General features: G+C 43.8%; 1 protein-coding gene across 2 annotated transcripts in view; it reads left to right on the forward strand.

The window, feature by feature from the left end:
• Positions 1 to 23,888, forward strand: part of USP42 (ubiquitin specific peptidase 42) — a 48,197-nt gene extending 24,309 nt beyond the window's left edge. The window contains exons 9-18 of one of the 2 annotated variants that reach the window (XM_038762436.1): positions 623 to 705; positions 4,276 to 4,387; positions 5,706 to 5,846; positions 6,094 to 6,194; positions 6,784 to 6,937; positions 10,323 to 11,072; positions 11,434 to 11,528; positions 15,812 to 17,317; positions 18,310 to 18,641; positions 22,766 to 23,888. In XM_038762436.1, coding sequence (XP_038618364.1) covers positions 623 to 705; positions 4,276 to 4,387; positions 5,706 to 5,846; positions 6,094 to 6,194; positions 6,784 to 6,937; positions 10,323 to 11,072; positions 11,434 to 11,528; positions 15,812 to 17,317; positions 18,310 to 18,641; positions 22,766 to 22,806 — 3,315 coding nt within the window. In that variant the 3' untranslated portion in view covers positions 22,807 to 23,888. Of the gene's footprint in view, positions 1 to 622; positions 706 to 4,275; positions 4,388 to 5,705; positions 5,847 to 6,093; positions 6,195 to 6,783; positions 6,938 to 10,322; positions 11,073 to 11,433; positions 11,529 to 15,811; positions 17,318 to 18,309; positions 18,642 to 22,209 lie in introns of both variants that reach the window. The other variant, XM_038762435.1, reaches the window with a different exon arrangement.

Here is a 23,888-nt window from a genome sequence, read left to right on the forward strand (position 1 = left end):
CCTGATGTCTTTTGGGAAAGAGTCCAGAGTAGTCTGGCCAGGGTCCTAGGTTGTATTTTTGTTCTAAGATACCAAACTATGATGATTAGTCTTTTGGAAGTACAACTCAGGCACCTGATCAGTTTAAAACCCTTGAAAAACTGTACAGTTTCAGATATACTCTAGATATGAACATTACTGTATAAAATCTTTAGATTATAAGCTTCTCGCGGGCAGGGATCACATCTACCAACTCTGTTGTATTGTGCTTTCCCAAGCGCTTAGTGCAGTGCTCTGCACACAGTGAGTGCTTAATAAATACCATTGATTGGTCGGTTGAATGAGAACACACGTGGACTGCTTACCATGACACACCCAAGGATATTTTAAACTAAAACAATAGAATTTGATTTTTTCCCTCAATCAATTGTGTTTATTGAGCACTTACTGTGTGCAGAGCACTGCACTAAGCGTTTGGGGAAAGTATAATAAATAGAGTTAGTAGACGTGATCCCTAACCACAAAGAGCTTACAGTCTTCAGGGGGAGACCCTCTGAGTCTCCATAATGTTTATTTGATTGGTTTAATAATTATTAATGTAGTTGTTTTTGATAAGTCACTATTTTATTGTTGTGATTTTTAGGCAGCCCAAAGTGTAAACAAAGCTCTGGAACAATTTGTGAAACCTGAACAACTAGATGGAGAAAATTCCTATAAATGTAGCAAGTAAGATAAATACTGTTTTTATCTATAATATTGGGGTTTTATGTGTTGCAATTAAACTTCAATGACTCTGGCTTATGCAACTTATCAGTACCCTTCAGGAAGACACACGTTTCTTTTTAAATAGTATAGTATTTTAACTCAAAGAGAAATGGAATCAGCAGTCCTGTCTCTAGTAGGTCTGTAAGCTCCTTGTAGGCAGGGAACTTGTCCACCAATTCTGTTGCATTATACTCTCCCAAGCATGTAGTACAGTGCTCTGCACACAGTAAGTGCTCAATAAATTCCATTGGTTGGTATCTTGTTAATGTGTATGAGGTGGATTTTCAAGGAGACAGGATGATGTGTGAACCACAGAGAGATTGGGGTGAGGCGGGGCAGACAAGCCCCTCATTATTAAACAAAGTCCTGCAATTATTCCTGTAACAGATCAAGTATTAAATGGGGTTGGAGGGGGGGAATTAGCACCAGAAATGATTGTACGCCTAAATTTCAGTGCACCCATCTTGTGTTTTTGGGAAGGACTCTGTAGAAGTCTATTTTGATCCACAAATTACTGAATGACCTTTTAACTTTAATTTAGGCAGCTGATCCCTTAGTATACCCCAATCAGAAAGTTCAAAACTTGTTCCCTCTTTGCAAATACATCAGTAGCTTGTGTGGCCTCATCCAGATTTGTTCAAAGGAAGGTACAGTGCGGTCCATTTTTAAGTAGGCGTCATTTACTTTTTAGAAAAGACCATCGTTTAAAAGAAATGTTCAGTTTAAAATAAGCCAGGGCATATTTGATTTCCATCTATTCAAAATCAGAGTGTCTGTGTGGTTTTCCCTCTTGTCCTTTACTCTAAATTTAGTCTGTAGCAAGAGCGGGTAATTAGTTTACTTTTGCATAGTCTTTTAGCTTGAGCTACACTGTTTGGCAAGACTTGAAATGTAAAAAAAAATACTTGTCTCCTTTTATTTTGGTTCTTTGTTTCTGATCGCTTGGGTTTGTTTTTTTTTGATGGCGCTTGTTAAGCAGTTACTATGTGCAAAGCACTATTCTAAGCACTGGGGAGGATACAAGGTGATCAGGTTGTCCCACGTGGGGCTCACAGTCTTAATCCCCATTTTACAGATGAGGTAACTGAGGCACAGAGAAGTAGAGTGACTTACCCAAGGTCACACAGCTGACAGTTGGCGGCGTGGGGATTTGAACTCATGACCTCTGCCTCTCAAGCCCATGCTCTTTCCATTGAGCCACGCTGCTTCTTTGAGCTACAAACAATTTGTTTCCGGTGTCAGTCAGTTATATTCTTGAGATCTGTAGGAACATTCTTTTAAAATGTCTCCAAATAAATGATGAAGTAGCTCTCCCATATCGAATCATGGATAGTCAAAATCTTCGAAATCTCGTGGAGAACGTCCGGGCAACAACAAGAGTTTGCTCATGTCGAATCTGTGGAGCAATCGTTCTATTTTGTGATACTCTGATTCAGGTGTGGGGACCAGTACCAAACTGTTGGTAAATCAAGGCTATCAAGCATGAACTTCCCCACCTTTCCCCTTCACCTCCCTTGATACTGTACTTATGCTTCTTCATTTTGCTCCTGCTTCCCAGCTGTCTTCCAAGATGAAATCTCCCCCCTCTTTAAATCCACAGTACCTTTCTGTTCTCTTCACCCCCTATTCGCCAACTCACTGTGTTTGTTCCTCTCAGGCCAATCTTTTAGCTGTCCTTCATTCTTGGCTTTCCTACCCTGGTCTCCCTGCTCCTGCTTTTCTCCTGACTTGGAACTCCCTCCATCTCCCCCTTAGACAGACCACAGATTTCTTCCACATATTGAGGTCCCTCCTAAAGCCCCACCTCCTCCAAAAAGCGTGCCCTGATTGATTTCCCAGCATCTTGAACAATATCATCATCATCAATCGTATTTATTGAGCGCTTACTGTGTGCAGAGCACTGTACTAAGCGCTTGGGAAGTACAAGTTGGCAACATATAGAGACAGTCCCTACCCAGCAGTGGGCTCACAGTCTAGAAGGGGGAGACAGAGAACAAAACCAAACATACTAACAAAATAAAATAAATAGAATAGATATGTACAAGAATAATAAATAAATAGAGTAATAAATATGTACAAACACATATACAGGTGCTGTGGGGAAGGGAAGGAGGTAAGATGGGGAGATGGAAAGGGGGATGAGGGGGAGAGGAAGGAAGAGGCTCAGTCTGGGAAGGCCTCCTGGAGTAGGTGAGCTCTCAGTAGGGCCTTGAAGGGAGGAAATATCATCCCTTCAGTCAACTTTAGCACCTAGGAATTTATTTATCTCCTCCTTAGCACTCACGTATAGCTGCCTGTTCAGTTTGTTTATTTTGACCACTACAGGTGTTACTATTTTTTTGTCGGTTTCCCCAGCTGGAGTTATTAGTAAGTCAGTCGTAATTATTGGGCACTTACTGTGTGCAGAGCACTGTACTAAGAGCATGGGAGGGTACAGTACAGCAATAGACAGACTCAGTCCCTGTCCACAACGAGCGGACAGTCTGTTAGCTCCTGTTTGTTCGGTACTTCCCAAGCACCTAGTACTGGGCCATACATTTGTCTCGTCTTATGCCGTTGAGTCGTTTCCGACCCACGGCGACACCACGGACACGTCTCTCCCGGAACGCCCCGTTCTCCATCTGCAGTCGCTCTGGTAGTGGATCCATAGAGTTTTCTTGAGAAAAATACGGAACATCGCTGCCTTCCGCGCGGTACACTCGCGTCTCCACCCTCGTCTCCCTCCCGTGCTGCCGCTGCCCAGCACGGGTGAGTCTTGAATTGTGGCGGATCGCCTTCCATTCTTTAGCCACTGCCCAAGCGAGGAATGGAGTGGGTAAGCCCCTGCTTGACTCTCCCTCCCATAGCCGAGACTGGGAGAGTACTGGAAACTCTCCTGCTGCGACCCTGAGAGGGGGTACCATACACTATTACTATCTAATGTGGATTTTTTTTTTTAATTTTTCAAGTAAGAGAAACGAACGCGCCCCACATTAGCCGAAGGAGTGATTTGAAGAGTAGTTGTTAGGTCTGACTTAGAGATTTAAGGGACTTGTTTCTTAGTTTCAAATAACTTTTAAGGTTTGTTAGAGGTGTGATATAGGTGTGCTGTAGGAGTAAGCTATCATTTGTCCCACTGTGATAACATTTAGAATTCTTTTTGCCCCTGCTCCACACCCTAATTCACTTGAAGTTTTCTTTTGGAAAGCTGTAGGAATAATAATATCTGCAAGTTTGAATAAGAAAGGACATCAACTACTCAGGGTGGCTTAGTGGCTACAGCACAGGCCTGGGAGACAGAAGGACCTACGTTCTAATACCGGCTCTGCCTCCTGTCTGCTGTATGACCTTGGGCAAGTCACTTAACTGCTCTGTGCCTCAGTTACCTCACCTGTAAAATGGGGATTAAGACTGTGAGCCCCCATGTGGGACAAGGAGTTTGTCCAACCTGATTTGCTTATATAGTAAGCGTTTTTTTCAACAAGGAACGTTATTATTGTTAGTGTTGTTATCTATTTTAAGGCTTAACCAACTGTATGTGCTTACTTAAAGGTGTAAAAAGATGGTTCCCGCTTCAAAGAGATTTACTGTACACAGGTCTTCTAATGTTCTTACCTTGTCTTTGAAACGTTTTGCAAATTTTAGTGGTGGAAAAATCGCAAAGGTAAGCAGAACATTGTATTATTGTCTTTTATTGAGTTTTTTCAGTATAAAAAAACTGCAATGGATGTATGACTAATTGTATCAAGGGATTTATTATACCACAGTTCCAGCACATTTGTGGGAAGGAAAAGGGCATTCAAGAAATAAAGAGCTGATCTAAGCTTTTTTCACTTATCATATCTTCTTGGTAGTTGACTGTCCAGAGTGTAATGTCACAATTTATTAATTTGCCTAGTTAAGCATTGGCGCTACTAGAAATTTCGATATGATTGTCTTTTGAACCTTCAGTCATTTATTGCCAAGGAGAGCAGGGAAGTACCAAAAAACCAGATAATCCAGAAAGCATTTTTCAGCTAAAATTACAGTACCCTCTAAACCTTCGACTAGAGAAGCAGCATGGCCTAGTGGCAAGAGCACGGGCTTGGAAGTTACGGGACATGGGTTCCAATCCTGCCTCCACCACTTGCCTGCTGTGTGGCAAGTCATTTAGCCTTGGGCAAGCCACTTAACCTTTCTGCGCCTCAGTCACCTCACCTGTAAAATGGGGATTAAGACTGTGAGCCCCATGTGGAACAGGGATTCTATCCAAACTGTTTACCTTCTATTACAATGCTTCGAACAGTGATTGGTACATAGTAAGCACTTAACGAAGGCCGTAATTACTATTACTAGAGCTCTTTATGCGCCCCTACAATAACTGTTTTAAGCTTCATCTTCTTTCCATCTTCTTGTTGATATAAAATGGAAGACTTTGACAGTCAAAATAATAATAATAATGATAGCATTTATTAAGCGCTTACTCTGTGCAAAGCACTGTTCTAAGCGCTGGGGAGGTTACAAGGTGATCAGGTTGGCCCACGGGGGGCTCACAGTCTTAATCCCCATTTTACAGGTGAGGGAACTGAGGCCCAGAGAAGTTAAGTGACTTGCCCAAAGTCACACAGCTGACAAGTGGCGGAGCCGGGATTTGAACCCATGACCTCTGACTCCAAAGCCCGGGCTCTTTCCACTGAGCCACGCTCAAAAGGCAGGGACTAGGAAGGAGAAGAATAATCAGCCCCTGAAATTTTCCAGAGATGATCATAGGTATTTCTTCATTTTTAAGCATTTATCTAGGAGACTGAAAGACTTGAGTTTAAATCCCATTACTGCCTCCTAATTGCTTCATCTTTCCTGGATCTTCTACTTCTATAGTGAGAATAAGTAATATTTCAATAGGAATATTTTAAGAGCTAATCTACACCGGAAATTGATATAAAGTGTTGTTATTTAAATGTGCTTTCAAAGAATTTATTTATTTTTCCTTCTCCCTCTTTTAGGATGTGAAATACCCTGAGTATTTGGACATTCGGCCATATATGTCTCAGCCTAATGGAGAACCAATTATTTATGTTCTGTATGCAGTACTGGTACATACTGGTTTTAGTTGCCATGCTGGCCACTACTTTTGTTATATAAAGGTAAAATGTTTAATTTCTTATAAAATCAGTGACTTCAAAACATTGAACCAGAAAATGCCTTACAGTATTATAATAATTGTGGCGTTTATTAAGCACTTAACTATATTCTTAACACTGGACTAGATGAAAACAGATGTACTTTATGGATGGACTTTCTTTCGAATGCTGTTATCATTTCCAGTTATTTTCCGGTGAAAGTTTGAATTGTTGTAGAAAATATAACCATTCTGTTGGTTTTCTCTTTTAGGCTAGTAATGGGCAGTGGTACCAGATGAATGATTCCATTGTGTCTACTAGTGACATCAGAGCAGTGCTTAATCAGCAGGCCTACGTTCTCTTTTATATCAGGTACTACCGTAGTCATTGTTTTTCATATTTCTATTGTTTTACAATTCTTTCCACCCCCTCGTTCCTAAGCAGAATCCTACCAAAAAGCTATATGTAGTTTCTGGCTGTCAATTCCTGGCTGGCTGCACACAGCCCTGTTTGATAGTTTGATCTTCATTTTCAATTCTTATTTTAGTTGAAGTTTTTCTGTTGAATAATAATATTTGTTAAGTGTTTATTATCTGTCAGGCACTGTACTAAGCGCCGGGGAAGATAAGAGATAATAGGGTCCTGCATGGGACCCACAGGCCAAGTACGAGGAGAACAGTCACTGAACCCCCATTTTGCAGATGAGGGAACTGAGGCACAGAGCTGTCAAGTGACTTGCCCAAGGTCACACAGCAGGCAGGTGGAAGAGCCGGGATTAGAACCCAGGTCCTCTCACTCCCAGACCCCTGCTCTTTCCCCTGAGCTACACTACCCGTACATCGTTGCCGCAAAATGGCAAAATTATTCTACCCCCCATGGATCCCAGCCTCAGAGAAGTTACGGATTTACCAGAGATGTGCCTTGTAACAATGAACTGAACATTACTGTGTCGTTCTTTTAGGTCATATGATGTGAAAAATGGAGGTGAGCATACCCATTCCATTCATACCCCTGGGCAGTCCTCTCCCCGACCTGTCATCAATCAGCGAGTAGTTAATAGTAAACAGGCTGGATCAGGCTTTATCGGACCACAGCTTCCTCCTCATATGATAAAGGTAAAATTTTCATTATTCAGGAAGCGCCGCGGAGTGGGGCCACACCCCCCCCACACCCCCCACAGCCAGGTCCTGGGTCACTGGAGCGGGCCCCGGGACTGGTAGGGGGTGGGAAGCACCGCCAAGCGCTTAGTACAGTGCCCTGCACACCGTAAGCGCTCAGTAAATACGATTGAATGAATATAGGCACGGAGACACCGGTTGAACCCCGTGGAGGGGGCTCCCAAGCGGCGGTGGCTCAGGCCCTGGGCCGCAGGGCCAACGAGGCGGCTTGACTCTCCTCACACTGCAGAGCTCAACCCAGACTCTTGCGGTTTGGAGTTGGGGAGGGGAAGAAGCAGTGAAGAAAAACCACCACGTGAACCCTGGGACGCCGCACGGCAGCAAAGGCTGTAACCCGCGTGGCTCCAGGTTAGGGACCATCCGGGGCTCACCTCTTTACCCGGGAACCCAAGCCTTCGGAGCACAAGGCTAACGAGTGGGCCGATAAGCATTTCTTCCTAACGTCCTTCAGGCGTGTGAATGAGTTGATTGAAACCATGAAAGTTGATCGTCTCCCTCTTTGAAACTGTATGCCCCCTCAGTTCGTTATGGTAGCCTAAATGGCTGAAAATGCTACGGGGCTCTGGAAGAACATCCCTATTCCATTGGGTGCTTAGGGTGTGTCTTTTCTAACATTGTGCAAACTTGCCTATTGAAAGCATGGAAATCTCATGCCCTTAGTGTAGACAGCAAGGTAGGTGGCTTAAATTACATTATGGAATCTGACCCAATAATGTCTGCATGGGGCAGAACCTAATGTTTGGTTGAATAATTCGGAATCCACAAACTTTCCAACGTCCCTGAGACTCCTTTTCAGTCCAGCAAAAGGAGGATTTGCAGTTAGTGGTTTTTGTCATCGATTCCCAGGAATGGCCGAGTCGTCATCAGTGGTATTTATTGAACACTTACTGTGTACAGAGTACTGTGCTAAGTGCTTGGGTGAGTACGAAAAACAAAGTTTGGTCGATATGTGCCCTGTCCACAGTGAGCTTTTAGTCTAAAAGGGGGATGGTTCTGGAGCCTGTGAGGAGTGACCTGCAAGCAGCAGCGGGGATGAAGAGGTGCATGTGCTCTTCTAGTCCTCCCCTTTCGGTCTCTGTCTCCTCCTCCCTGGTTTTTAATGTTGGGAATTTCCTAAGTTTTTCAAACCAGTCTAGATGAATAGTTGACTCTTTTGGGATAAGGTTTCTACCCCACGATTCCATCTGACAGGCAACTGCTGCCTGGGTGGCTGATTCCTTTCTTTCCTTACTTGCTAAGGATTTGCAATTTAGATTTTTTCCTCTGGCTGCTGAGCCCCATGTGAGAACTGAAGCAGCTTTGGGGCTTTTGTTGTTGTTTAATACAGTAATCTGGAAGGGAGATAGCTTTTTTAAATCCTCTAAGTAAGAGTTTTCTTCCCTGGGATGTGATCGTTCGGCTTCTACTATGTTAATCAGCAGTAGACAAGCACTCTTTAATAAGCTTGCAAACAGCTTCCTCTTTAGCCCAACTTTTCCCTAAATGAGGAGCCTTCTCTCCCCCGCAGAATATTGTAAAATTGGCAAAGTAGTAAGGGTTCAGGGTTGGGGTAGATGAAAAAGCTCAAATACAGTCCTGTCGGTCACAGGTGTGTTGAAATCAGAGTTCTCTATCTGGGCTCAAAGGTAAGACTAGAACATGGCTCCAAAAACATTAGCTTCATCTGCATGAGGAAATCTCTAATAACATTAGTTTGGTGTCTAATGTCAGGTTGGTCCCAGTGCAGATTCAGTTCTTTAAAAAATACCTGAATTTTCCACTGTAAGTATGCTTTCATCCTTTGACCTGCTGTGTTCAGACTCAGACAATAGCTTCCTGATGGAAGCCCAAACTAAGCCAAAGTAAGAAATAGTCTAAGGCTGCTTTTTAATCTCCATCCCAGGAAAACATATCTAATCTGTACCACCATTTATATTGCAGAGGAGTACGTGATTTTGTTTTTTCTTGATACATTTTACTAATCTTTTTAAATGATATTTATTATGCATTTTCCATGTGCCAAACATGGTGCTTAAGTGCTGGGGTAGATCAAGAATTCTGATAATAATAAAAATTGTAGTATTAAGTGCTTACTGTGCACCAGGTACTGTATCTCTGGGGAGATACAAAATAATCAGATTGGTCACCATCCCTTTTTCACAAGGGGCTCACAGTCTGAGGGGGACCATTTTACAGATGAGGAAATGGAGGCACGGAGAAGTTAACTAGCCCAAGGTTACGCTGCAGGCGAGTGATGGAGATTAAACACATTTCATGTTCCCCATAGGGCTCACAATCTAAGAAATAGAGGGGCAGGTAACTCATTCCCATTTACAGATGAGGAAACTGAGGCACAGAGCATTTAAGTGATGTACTCAGAGTCACAGCAAACCAGCGGCAGAGCTGGGATTGGTATTCAGGTCTCCTGGCTCCCAGTCCCATGTTCTTTCCCCTAGGCCAGGCTGCTAAACTAGCCCCAAAATTAGCAACTAGTTGCTTTTAACGCAATTGGATTATAGGCACTAGAGTTGAGCGTATGTGCAATTTTAAAAGCTGATTAGAAATTAGTTGCCAGGTTGCGAAGAAGAATGCTGACTTCAAGAAGCAAGTGTCAAGAATCTGTTCTTTCATTCTTTCCCATCCCTCCCAATGCTTTTGAATGTCAGCAAGGGGACAGGGGTCTTTTAGACTGTGAGCCCACTGTCTTTTAGACTGTGAGCCCACTTTTGGGTAGGGACTGTTGCCAACTTGTACTTCCCAAGCGCTTAGTACAGTGCTCTGCACACAGTAAGCGCTCAATAAATACGATTGATTGATCAAGAGGAGTGGGAGAGTTCCTTTCTGATATAAGGCAGTGGAAGATAGCTCAGGGATCTCAGGACAAGACATGATCTGTGGGTTAAGAAACGTTGCATGTTCATCCTCGTGTTTCCTTTAGGATAGTCAGGAATTCGTTGAGGGCCCAGGAGGGATGTGGGGGTGACAAAAAAAAAAAGTGAAACTGCTTCTTGATCGTTCTCCCGCCTTCAGTCTGGTTGCCAGACAAAATACTCGATTCTCAGACGTAAATCAGTCAATCAGTGGTATTTATCAAGTGCTCACCATGTACAAGGACACTGTACTGAGCCCTTGGACAGCAAACCAGTATAACAGACACATTCCCTGCCCACTGTGAGCTTATAGTCTAGAGGGGCTTACAGTGAATGTATCTGTATATCTGGTACAGGGGTGGAATGTTTAAGATTCTGATCGGTGGAAAAAGTGAAACAAACACAAATTGGGACCTGATTCCAGGTGCATTATTAGAAGTCTCACCTTTTTGTTTGTGATTCATTTTGAACAGCAGAATTCTAATCACTTGAATGGAACTGGACCATTGAAAGAAAGTCCAAGTAGCTCCGTGGCAAGTGCTAGCAATTCCAACTTGAACAGGGCAAGTCCCGCTCCCGCTTCAACGGCTATTCAAAACTGGACAGTTAACAGACCGTCAGTTATTCCCGAACCTCCCAAAAAGCCGAAAATTACCATCAGTATTCATAATAAATTGCCTGTTCGTCAAGGCCAGGCGCCAGCCAACCTCCATAACAGCTCTTTGGAGCCTCTTAACAAGCCTCTTCCGTCGTCTACCGTTACTAACTCTTCTGCAATACAGTCTACCTCAAACGCATCAACGATGTCAGTTGCTACTAAAGTTTCTAAGCAGATTGTGCCCGGCGAGTCTTGTTCCAAGCCTGTAATGAATGGTGACTCCAAAATGAACTCCAATCTTCTGGTCCCTTATGGTGCAGAATCTTCAGAAGAGTCGGATGAAGAGTCAAAGGGGTTAGGTAAGGAGAATGGGCTCTCAAAACCTTTCAATGGACTTTTGACTGGGAATGGAGTTGGTACCCTGCAAAACTCCTCTTCCTGTCAAGATGCTGAAGATGACTCTGCCCAGCACGAACTGCCGGAAACCGTTACCGTAAATGGTGCTAACAGTATAGCTTGTGACCTTAAAGAAAATGGACTGGTGTTTGATGATTCCACTTGCCAAGTCAAGCCTGCTATACACACGGAAAACCCCTTTTCTAAAACGAACGGATTGCACGACAAGGTAAGCGTCATGGCACGGAGCACGTTTTGAATGCTTTCTAGGGTAAAAAAAAAAAATGTGAACTCAACAGTTGTCTGAAAATTCACTTCATGATGGAATCCCCATAGCTGCCTGAGCAGGACTTCCACAGTGCCACAGTTCCAGGGCTCTGACCAGACCTGAGAGTTTCCAATTAGGACCGAAAAGACCCAAAATTGAAGCCTTCTTCCCTGCTAACTCTTGGAAGCTGTCCTCTCTCAGTCCACATCCCCGCCTAAGGTCCCTGCTCCCTTTTCACCCCTGCCCTCACAGTGAAAAGTCGGCACCTCTACAGATGGGTAGAAATGCAATGTTTTACATAGTTGTGTGTTTTCTATTGTAGATGGTCACTGCTCCTTTACCGCTTCTCCCTGAAGACAGAAATGTAGAGTCTCTCAGATTCAGTAACAAACTGAAATGCCCGACAGATGACATAAGGTAAAATCAGAATAATCAAATCAAATTCCAGGACGGATTATGAGGGCAATCATACGCTAAACCTCTGGAGTTTAACGATATCGGGTTGTTAGGAGTTTTTTGGTGCTTTCATGAATATCACCGTGTTCACATCATGGATTTCTCTGAGAGACTAGACTGTGTCTTAGGAAAGCATGAAAAATGACTCTTAGGAAATGAGCCCAATTCTGTCCCCTTTTGGAGTAGGAAAATGGACTGTCCTAATCCTCAGAAGAACGTGAGAGTAGCAAGATCTCTCTCCCTCTCCGAACAGGCCCAGAATTGAGACGGGTGTCAGGAGCTGCTCTGCGAGGCTTTGCAGTTTTAAACACCAACAGCCGTCAGACAGAGAATGTGTGAGGTCGGTTCTAACAGAAAATATGGTAGAGGACAGAAGAAATTTGTTATCCTCAGGCACCCCCAGCGGGAGGGGAACTGCAAAGAGAAAATTCAGCTCGTTAACCGTATATGACTAGGTTTTCTTTTATTGGCAGTCTACAAAACTTGACTGCATCTTTTCTTTCCCTATATATTCTGATATCTCTTTAACTACATTTCATGAGTATCATCATTTGGGTGGCATCTGGAATTTGATTGGCCATTGGATACCACAGATACCACTTTGAAGAAGGGGAAGAGTGTGTGGTGGGGGGTGAGAGCAAAGCTGCCATCTCAGGCTTTTTTTTTTTTACTTGTTAAGCACTGATTATGTGCTAAACACGGGGAAGATACAAGATAATCAGGTTCCATATGGGACTATATGTTGCCAATATGTTGCCAATTTGTACTTCCCAGGCGCTTAGTACAGTGCTCTGCACATAGTAAGCACTCAATAAATACGATTGATGATGATGATGATGAGTCTAAGTAGGAGGGAAAACAGATAGTGAATCCCTGTTTTGAAGATGAGGGAACTGAGGCACAGAGAAGTTAAACGACTTGCCCAAGGTCACAACAGGCAAGTGGCGGGACTGGATTTAGAACCCAGGCCAAGGCTTACGGGGATAGATGTTTTTGAGGGCTAGTAGCGTCCTTTGCAGGTCTCCCCAACTCTGGCTTCAATGGGTGCACCACCTAGGCTTCCTTTGATTTGATTTGATTTCCTGCGGAGTCTAGGCCTGAGCTCTTTGATCCTCCACTTCATTTAAGGGGCAAAAGAGAGCCCTGCCTCCACCGATGGGAGGGTTGACCTCTCCAGGCCGGCCCTCACTGAGGGGAAACCAAGGTTAGGCTTTCTTTGCCTCCTTGCATTTATTCATTCATTCATTTATTCAGTCGTATTTACCGAGCGCTTTCCGTGTGCAAAGCACTGTACCGTGCGCTGGGGAAAGTACAGTGCAGCAGTGAAGAGAGACATTCCCTGCCCACAACGAGGTCATAGTCTAGAGGAGGGGAGACAGGCATTTATGCTCCCCTCTCTCCCTCGTTCTTTTTCTGGCCACCCCTCTTCCCGATATCGCTGGGTCTCCAGGCCTGGTGACTCCCGTTATCACCATCCATCGTATTTATTGAGCATCTGTTGTGTGCAGAGCACTGTACTAGGCACTTGAACTAGGAAAATAAGCTGATAAGAAGCTGGTAAAAGGATTGTTTCTGGTTGTTGGGCTGTAGCCTTGCTCCCTTGCTCCCTAGAAGTTCCATCCCTTATGCTGGGTACATGCAGAATTTCACTGTACCTTTCTGTACCGTAGCTGACTTATAAATAAGCTTTCACACCCCGACAGAAGCCCAAGTAATTTGCCAAGCAACCTCCAATCTCTGTTATTAGTAAATAGGGTTTTTTTTTTGTGGGTTCTTTCCCTGCTTTCTCTCTCCCCTACCACAGAAGGGAAGAAAGAGCTTGTCTGATTTGCCAGTGATTCCTCTCTCTATCGGTACTAATAGGTAGAAGAGGAAGTGTGCCTATCAGCTTAGTTTTGTCCCTAAGTTGGAACAGAACCACAAGGACTGCTGCTTTATGTTGAGCAGGTTCTGTCATCCCCTGAGCTTTTGAAAAAGGCCAAAGACCGTGTGAAATATGAATTCTGCTATTAGGAAATAATGCAAATCCTGCTGTACAGCGTGTGTTGCTTTGTGCATATGTTTGGTGCTTTTGCAACCGTGGCCCTGCCTCTCAGTGTTTAATCACCATTTCCTACCTGTGATACAATGGCAACTCCAGGGGCACTTCCCGAAATGATATATGTGTCGCAATCTTAATGTACCAGGCAATTTGCTTAGTTTTGGGCAGTGCCCAGGTTGAGAATCCAGTCATAGGCTTAGAATTTATTTCTGTTTTAGCAGAGTAGACCCAGCTGATCTCTCAAGTCCAACTTCTCTGTCTGTTAAGGTATTTTTCAGTCCTGAATTGGGACGTTTTTGGAAGCGCCTCCCTCCTCCAGGGTCTCCCTCGTGTGTATTTTTCTGCATTCTATAAATGGGGCTGACAACATTTCCCAGGGTTACAACATCATGTTCTTGGCCTCATTTTAGGCCGCATAGTTGAGGCCACGATTACTGAATGACTTCCAGGAGAAATAAGCAAGGTGTAAAGGCAGGGCATTCACGCCCTTCCAAAGTAAGTAACAATTGTAAAGTAGCAGTCCATTCTCCCCAGATCACGTCACCACTGACGGCCTTGTTCGGTAGTCGGAATCCTGGCTGAACCATCATCATCATCATCAATCATATTTATTGAGCGCTTACTGTGTGCAGAGCACTGTACTAAGCGCTTGGGAAGTACAGTTTGGAAGTAATATTTACGGTACAGGTTGTACTTTTGACAAATTATGACCTTGGGCGTTTTCTTTAGATTTCCCCCGTTCGTCTTCCCCTTTTTGGTTAAATTTTGTTCTCTCTTTTTGGGGGTGGAAAAAGACTTGACCAGTCGATAGCCCTGAAAATACCGTTTGGGAAAAAAACCCAGCCAGTTCATTTTTTGTTGCCCCTGTAAAAGCCAGTCAGACCATCAAACGAGCTTACAGTGAGCAAAATACCGAATTCATTCAGTCGTATTTACTGAGCGCTTACTGTGTGCAGAGCACTGTACTAAGCGCTTAATGCTAGAGAGAGTTTGGGGATAAGGTTCAGATACAGTCCCAGCCCATAAGGGAGGGGTTCACAGTCTTAAATGAAGGAGGATTTGTAAAGGGGAACGGAATAGACGTACGGGGAAGGAGAGGAGATAAAAGCAGGACAGATGAAAAACAGCAACAGTAAAATGACCGTTACTGGTTGCCGACTGGAGTTTAGGGTCCTCGCTGGCCCGGAGGCTGGGGCAAACTGCCATCAGGTCCCTAGCATTCTGAATTTTTTTCAGGAGCTTTTCTCCCATGGGAATGGACAGGAGATGGGGGGACAGAGGCAGCCCCCCGCCATCAGCTACGGAGGTTCTGGGGTCCACATGGATCTCAGCTTCTGAAAGTCTTTGTACCCTTCTCCCCGGCCCAAATCGGGGAAGGCTCCTATTTGGAGACGTTAGTGTTGGTAATCTAGTCCTGTGGGAAATTGACGGTTGGTTGGAACTTTTCCTAGGCAGTTGTGAATATGCCTTTCCTCTTAAGAGGAATTCAAGTCCCCGAGTAAATACTTAAAGGAGAACTGAATGAAATTAGGTGGTATTTTCTGAACTACTTTTGAACACTCACCAAAACACCTTTTATTAAGTGGAGTCCCCGAGTAAATACTAAAGGAGAACTGAATGAAATTAGATGGTATTTTCTGAACTACTTTTGAACACTCACCAAAACACCTTTTATTAAATGGAAAAAGTTTTTATCCTAGTAGCGGTTCATATTCATTCATTCAGCGTCGTATTTATTGAGCGCGTACTGTGTGCAGAGCACTGTACTAAGCGCTTGGGAAGTATGTCGATATAATAATAATAGTATTTGTTAAGCGCTTAATATGTGCCAGGCACTGTTCTAAGCGCTGGGGTAGATACAGAGTAATCAGGTTGCCCCACATGGGGCTCACAGTCCTAATCCTCATTTTTCAGATGAGGTAACCGAGGCACAGAGAAGTTAAGTGATTTGTCCAAGGAAACACAGCAGACAAGTGGCAGAGCTGGGATTAGAACCCACATCCTTTGACTCCCAACCCCAGGCTCCTTCGACTAAGCCACGCTGCTTCTCCTAATGCCCACAAGACAAAGAGGGGAGAGGACGAGTGTGGATGGAGGTTTTCTTCTGTAGCCCTAAAGGGAGGCAAAGTGCTATGGAAAGTGTAAATAGGTGCATGGAAACTGAACCAATTTTAATCTTAATTTTTTTTGTGTGTGTGTGCAGTGCAACTGGAACTGAAACAACTCCTGAAGATGGTCATTCTGCAGCTATTGTGACGAGTAGCAACAGTATTCTTGCTCATGAGCAGTTAGAAAAAGTTTCTGGAAGCCTTGGGAACAAGATAAAGAAGGCCGTTCAACCCTCAGCTCCCGATGCCATTGGAAACAAAGATGAAATCCCTGACAGTATTACAGCGGAGACGGTAGCCCCGCACCCTGACACTGGTGGCCCTTGCAGCACTAACAAAAGAATCGTCGGCGAGGAAGAGCCTTTTCCAAATGCGGGCGATCCTGGGAATCACACCAACGAGAGCGTAGGATCACCCCAAGAAGTGACAGAGTCTGCAAAAGAGAACTCTCTCAATGCCGCGCCAGTCGTAGTGTCTGTGGCAAATTTAGGCCAAACCCCCTTGGTCAATTCAGACCGATGTGACACTAATGAACTTTTAGTACTCAGTAGCACAGAAAAGTGCAAAGAGATGAGAGACCTTTCTAAAAATAAGGATACCTCTACTAGTGAACTCCCAGTTGCCCAACTAGGAAAAGTGACAGAGAACCATTTTTCGAAAGGCGGCGAACAAGGCAGTAGTGGGAGATGTGAAGAAAATAAGGTTAGGCAAAAAGTTAAGAGTCACTCCCCAGCTAAAGAAAAAACCAGTAGCCCCCCGAAAGTTGACAGAGGACACTATCGTAACAGGAGAGACCATTCTTCCAGCGGAGAGCGAGCAAGACAAAGTAGGGGCAAAATGGAGAACCATTATTCCAAAAAAAGGCATTCTTATAGCAAAGAGGGAGCCAAGCAAGATCGCTATAGATCAGAACACTGCAACGGAAACAAATACAGACCCTATTTTTATAATGAAAGAAGCAGCCCGAATAATAGACGATCTTTAGGCAAATACTACCATTACCGATCCAGAAGCAGAGGAAAAAGTGAACAGGAAAGGAGTAGATATTACCATTCGAAAGGGGGGCAGTCTTGGAGCAGAGAGAAATATTACCCAGATACATTGAGGCGATGGGACAAATGTCGTTATTATAACGATTATTATCCATCTTATGCGGCAAGAGATAGGGAGTGGAGGTCATTTCATACTGACCGTGACTATGATAAAACAAGTCAATATAATAGGTCACATAAGGATTATTATAAAGGCAGGTGGAGTCGTGATCCAGGAATTCAAGAGCAGGAAAAACACCATTTTAGCGGTTCCAGAATAAATCCATACTATTGTTCTGGTCCCCGCATCCATGAGAGATATTCCCCTGAGAAAACTGTCCTTGTAGCTGAAGAAAACGGTTTAAATCTTCCAGGTCAGTGTCACAAGCACGAGAGCGCTAAAGAGCGAAAACGGAAACTGGGCAGTGTAGAGAGTAGTGAGAGTGAACTAGAAAAGAAACCCCGAAAAACCTTGCAGAATGAGCCGCTGGAAGAGCAGAAAGTGAAGAAGCACAAAAAGTCAAAGAAGAAAAAGAAATCCAAAGATAAACATAGAGATAAGGATTATAAGTGAGTGTGTGTCTTTGCGTGTCGGGCGGGGGGGGTTCCTTGTCAGGGTTTAATTATATCTAAATAGCGTTTGAGTATTTGCCTTAATAGGGATTTACTTTCATATTTAACGGCAACTGAAACGGCCTATCGTTTGTGTCCGCTTGAGTTCATTGTCCAGATGGCTTGTGGAGACATTGTGGGGGTCCCTACTGTGGAAACCCAAAATAAAAAAAAATATACTTAAGCTTTCTGAAATTCAGACATCATAGATGGTCATGATATTTTTTAAAAAAACAGATACTGAAATTTTTCCTCGTAAAGGTTCTCTCTTCCCCTCTTATGCGCCCCAATATGAAATCTTTGGGGTATGTTGGTTCTGAATACGCTCAGCCGAACTGAGTGCAGCAAAGGAACTAAGTGAAGAAAGTTCACAGTCCCGTGAATTAACTCCTGAAGTCCAGTGCAATGTATTCACTACCTTTTTAATCAGGTGTGAGCATACTAAGTGAGCATGACTCCCTATGTTGTCGTCTTTAAATCTCATATAAAGAACAATATGATGGTAATCTGAGGGTAGAAACGTGGCACAGTAGAAGAGTAGTTCACCTTTGCTTTCCGGAAAAAGTGATACATGTTTTTTTCATTCCTTTGTCTCCTAGTCATGATCTAGTAGGTGAAGAGAGAAGAAATAAGGTCATTTGTTACTGAATGTCCCAGGCAGAGCGGGGAAATTTTACTCCCAAGCCCACCCTCTTTAACCAGAATAGCTACTGAGGGAAATAAAAGGGTGGAAGGAGGGAGTTTTACATTTCTGCATGTGAACTCAGAGCTTAAGTCCTGGACAAATTCAGGTTTTTGTATTCTAGTGAATGAACTAGAATGTATGAAGCAGAATGAACATCCATGAGAAGTCCGCTTTTCCTAATAAACACTGGGTTCGTATGGGTGTGGGTGTGTGTCTGTGTGGGTGTATTTGCACAGAGTTTTCATCTCATTTGTATTTCCTTCAGGTTTAATATGTGTGGGAGCTGCTCTGACTCTGAGGTAAACCAATATAAAAAGAAGAAGAAGAAAAAAAAGAAACACGCAAAGAGATCGGAGGACTGTACTGAGCATTCAGATCTTCATAGGGTGGAGATCCCCAATCCTGGGACTGATAGCAACAGTAAGATCCAGGAAAAAAAGGAAAAATGGTCACTCAGAGATGGCATGCCATCTGAGAACTGCCAGAAACACAGTAGCAAAAGACCTTTGGAGGAAGATGGTGGTCTCCTCCAGAAAGCAAAACACTTAGGAATGGAAGGCCAGGAAGATGACTGTCACCCCACTGAGTTTGACCAGGGTAAGAGAAGTAATTAAGAATGTAGAATTGTTTTACAAGAAAATGACAGAATATCTAAAGCCATTTAATCAATGCATGTGTTAAGTGTCTGTGTGTGACTTCATATTACAGATCTGGAAAAACGAGATTAGGACAGTTTTATTTTTTAAGAGGGCTACTGCTTCCTCCCCTCCCCCCCTATAGTGAATGTGCTCTCTTCTCTAATGCACCCTAATGCTACAGCAATAGGCACTATGTAAATAATTCATGGAATGGAATAAAAAGTTCTTAGGGAAATCACCTCCCGTAAGTTGTAATTCAGCTGAAGATGAGACTTGTCCTGCTGTTGATGCCTGTACTTAGATCTGTCACAGAAGCTTCTGTGGGCCACCGAATGGTGAGGGGACCCCAGAGATATCGGCCCAGGGATTATCTGCTCTTTTGGTTGCTCCGTGCCTCTGGATCAGTGATACATGTGTAGTTTGTTTTTCCCGAATGCTAAAGACATTGTCGTAATTTTGGCCCTTTGGATTCCGGTTCATTTTGTAGCTCCTGCTGTTGGGCTGGAACCAGGAATTCTGGCCTTTGAGAGTCCTTAAACTAGGAGCTCTTCTCCCACCCCCAGGGTTTGTTGTCTCAGCAGTAGCAGCGGAGCCGCAGGACCATCTCCCGTTTGCTGCACCGAATTGTTTAATTTAATTCAGGGTGGAACCTTTTGGAGATTCCAGTCCGGCCAGTCTCCCAGTTGTATGTTTCCTCACAGGTCACTTATCCTTCTGCCCCACCATGGGCTTTCCCACTAAGGATACAGTGACCTGGGGCAGTACTGGGCCAAAAATCAAGAAAAGACTAAAACACGGCAGACAGGAAATTCAAATGGCCCTTTGCCCTTGGAGTAACGTAACCCAAAGTCGTAGGAATCGTCGTTATTCCTACCTGAAAAATGAGAGACGAGCTGGACTACCTTCCTGTCTCTTTCATAATTAGTGGAGTGTACAGTCCATTCTTCAGTGGACGGGAAATTCAGTTGACTCCCATCTTGTCTACAGGACAGCTCAGAGAGGGAGGCTTAGTGATTGCCCTCCAGTCAGGATTTTTAAGAAATCTACATCAGCGTAAGACACTTCATCTTTAATTTAAAAACAAAAAAACCCTCCCCCCTCATAATGCCTCTATTCCATCGGCTGACAATTGTACAAATGCCGCCGAAAGCAGATGGCAAGCACATCCACGTATCCGCTTTTATCCTGGACAGCCGGTTTTCTGCTGGTCTGGCCCCTGATCAGTCTGGATGCAGCACCAGGTGCCCTTATGTGTGATATTTTTAGTTTTATTCTCTGCCTCGGCTCTTGCAGCCGGGTCCCACGGCTCAGAAGCCATGTCCCCGTTCACAGGACTCTGGGAGGGAAAGACAGGGGCTCTCAAGAAAGGGATAATCGCCAGGAATCCCCTCTCCCCAGTGCCATACTCTATACAGTTTCTGTGATTTCTGCAAAAGATACATATTTGCCTCCAGGTTGGTGGTAGTAATAAAATAATAATAATAATGGCATTTATTAAGCGCTTACTATGTGCAAAGCACTGTTCTAAGCGCTGGGGAGGATACAAGAGGATCAGGTTGTCTCACGTGGGGCTCACAGTCTTCACCCCCATTTCCCAGAGGAGGTAACTGAGGCCCAGAGAAGTTAAGTGACTTGCCCAAAGTCACACAGCTGACAATGGGCAGAGTGGGGATTTGAACCCATGACCTCTGACCCTAAAGCCCGTGCTCTCTCCACCGAGCCACGCTGCTTCTCAGCATGGTAAAAGGGGCATCTTCGAGGGCCAGGAGTAGCCACCCTAATTTTGCATCATATGTGATAGAATAAGTCTTAGAAGGGCAAGGCTAGTGTGCACCCTATGTCTTTTGAACTTTTTAATAGTTCTAGCAAACTGGCCCTCTGGGATCAGAGGTTCTTAGCAGTCATCTTTCATTCCATTTTGTTTAAAAAAACCAAAACTTTCCCATTAGCCAGTTTTTTTTATCATTTTGTTAAGAAATTATGAATGATGGTAAATGGGTTTTAAAATCTTTAGGTATTTTTAATCAAATACTGCAGATAATCAACATCAAACTCATATTCGGTTTGTTGGCACTGAACTTGTAGGGTAGGAGACTGAGACCTTGCAAAACCAAGTTTCCAAACTGTCCATTCCTCCCCTTTCCCCGCGCTTTTTCTAGGTGAAATTCATCCTGAAAAGAAAGAATTAACTAGTTACTGGGTAAGCCATTTTATATTTGCCTTGACCGCTTTTAGATTTTGAAGTAAAGAGAGGGGCTGCTCTGCAAATTTCACTTGTTCGCATAGATCAGTCGTATTTATTGAGCGCTTACTGTGTGCAGAGCACTGTACTAAGCGCTTGGGAAGTACAAGCTGGCAACATATAGAGACAGTCCCTACCCAACAGCGGGCTCACAGTCTAAAAGGTGAGGAATGACAACAGGGCACCAATTTAGATCAGTTTTAACATTTCCGAAAAACACCACCACGGAACTTGGCTTTTGTTAGTAATTTTGTCGCTGTGCGCATTTAGTCATTAACCGTGTGCTGTATTCTGCTATTGCTGTGATCTTGAGAGAGGCTACGGTTACAGCTTCTGCAACCGTACAGTGCTCTGTACAGTGCTCTGCACATAGTAAGCGCTCAATAAATACGATTGATTGATTGATTACAGCCCAAAAAGCGGAGTCAGAGGATTTAAACAATCTGCCTTTTTCAGCTGGCTCTAACTCCAGACTCCGGATCTTATTTAGAATTTTAAAAAATCTGAAAATCAGATTATCGCATTCCACCTGGTCAGAGTACTACTATTGGCCTTTGATGGGGAAGTCTTCCCACCTAAATCAAGCGCCGAGAAAGAAGTCAGCTAGCAGAGCTGCTGGGAGCCAGTGAAGTCTTACAAAAGAAAGGTAGTGTAGGTTACCTCCGTGTACCAAATTCCCGCAGCCTTCCGCATCCTCCTGGGGCCGACGTGAAGGTTTCTGGAGGCACCTGATGGCAGCAGTGCTTCGGCTGAGTGCTGAAACTTTAATGAGGAGTTAGACATCAGTGTCTGAAACTGCTCAGCTCTGAGAGAGACTCTGTATTTCAACTTTTTTTCGAGTCAAACCAGTTAAGTTGGACAAGGTCCGCCCCTTCGCTCTGTGTGGCTTCTTTGGATTTCGAGCCCAGCGGAGCTTTCCAAAACGAATTTACTCTTCAGGTTGCCGAGGCACTGACCCCTCTGTTGGATGCGCTCATGGAGCTGAATGTGGGGTGGCCCCTCGCTTGCCAGCTTGCCTTGACCGATCAGGACTGAAGTGTAACCCCCTTAAGAGTTGATCGAATGCTTTTGACTTGTGACGTAAAAACGAGTTCGCCCGAAGCAATGAAAAGTGCTTTTTAGAATCCATTTGAGACACCGACGTGGACCGGTCACTATTTGCAATTTAAGAGGCAAGGCCTGTACCTTAAGTAGGGGAATTAAACCGTACAAGCCCAAGAAGCAGGGTAGAGGGAGGGAAATAAATCAGAATTAGTCATTAACTTTGGGGCATTTTCTCTTTTAGTCAAACGCCTGAAGTTGCCGGGGCGGGCTCCCTTCAGCCCCAAGCGTCAGCGACACGGCTGGGTCCGGGCACAGGGTTGGAAGGAGGATAAGGCTGTCACTGTAATGGAAGCCAAAGTGCTGTAGCAGCCCCTGCCCTTCCCCTTCGCGGCGAAGATCCGCTCAGGGTCACTCCATGTTGCCGCGTTTTCGATAGGGTGCGGAGTGGCGCTGGCCGGCCGGACCTTCACGGAGCGGGATTTCTGATTCACTGACGGTATTTTTCCCTTCGACGTCCCCAGTGCGTGTCTCGGGGGGTTGGGTGTATTCCATCTGTCCGCTGCCTGAAACCAGCTAGCTCGCCTGGTCCCGCTTCAGGAGAGGGTGAAGTCATCTTTCCGAAAAGAGAAGCTCCCTCCACGTCCTTTGGGGATCCTTCCGGACGAAAACTACATGAATAAGTCATTAGCGTTAAGGAAACGAGGAAGAGCTGCCACGCCGCGCCGGCTCGTCTCCTGGTTTCTAAAACTTCCCGTCTTTGGAGTTGACTAATATCGACAGCGTATCTTGTCTTTCAGATTCAGAGTGTCCAACTGAAGCCATCCCCAACACAGCATAAGTTACACTTACAAATGTAGGAAATGTCCAAAACGTTCAAATCCATAAGTGGTGCTTCTTCAGTAAATACTGTACAGGATTTTACCATGGGAGAACTTTTTTAATTTTTACCTTGAGACTTTTTCAATTACCCTTCATCCAGATGGATGGAAACTTTCTACAGCTGTTGACCGTTGTAAAATACCGTGTGTGTGTGTGTGTGTGTGTGTGTATGTATATATATACATATATACACATATATATGTGTATATATGTGTATATATATCACATTGAAAATAATGCCCTGGAATAGAACATCTCAAATGCTGCTTAATTACAGACTCAGGTTGATTACTTGTATTTCATGTAATGTTACTCCAAGTTAGACATCTGGTGCAAGACCAACCAGGAAACCGTGGAATTATAAAAAAATGAAATAAAAAAAAAAGCTGACAGTGTATATTTAATTTAAAGACTATTTAAAGATTCGCAAGCTCTTACCTAGAATTTTGGAGAGCCGTCTGTGTTTTGTGATGTCTGATACTAGAAACTAATCTGCTTCACATTTTAGTTGTATTCAAGATTTGAAGATGTATTTTATAGACAAGTTCTGTTTCCGAACTCTGTGAAACACACCAATCAATTTACCAGTTATGATGAGCATTTACATTATGAATGTATAACCCAACCTCTACTTGTAAATCCTACGGTATGTTTTTTACGACATAACACTTTTTTATACAGTGTCCCTTGTCTTGGCTATATGGTATTGGAGTCTCAGTTGTCAGTTGTGTCCCTCTACAGTTTCTAGTTACAGACAAATTCATACTGTGATTTTATTTTTGAAGATGGAAATGCTATCAAACTGTGATGATACACTTATAATTCACTGGTCCTGCATCAGGAGATGGAGTGGGGAAACTGTATGTAATACAGTTTATATCTGAATACTCTGTATGGTTTATACAGTCCGTGTTGTTCAGAGATGTCTAAAGTATGATCTTTGTTTTTTTAAAGATTAAAAAAGCACTTGCCCCACTGTAAATTATACAGCATGTAAAATTTATATAGAATATAAAATACAGCAAAAAAAAAAAAAAAACC

This window comes from Tachyglossus aculeatus, chromosome 21, assembly GCF_015852505.1.
Source record: "Tachyglossus aculeatus isolate mTacAcu1 chromosome 21, mTacAcu1.pri, whole genome shotgun sequence".
NCBI classification, from domain to species: domain Eukaryota; kingdom Metazoa; phylum Chordata; class Mammalia; order Monotremata; family Tachyglossidae; genus Tachyglossus; species Tachyglossus aculeatus.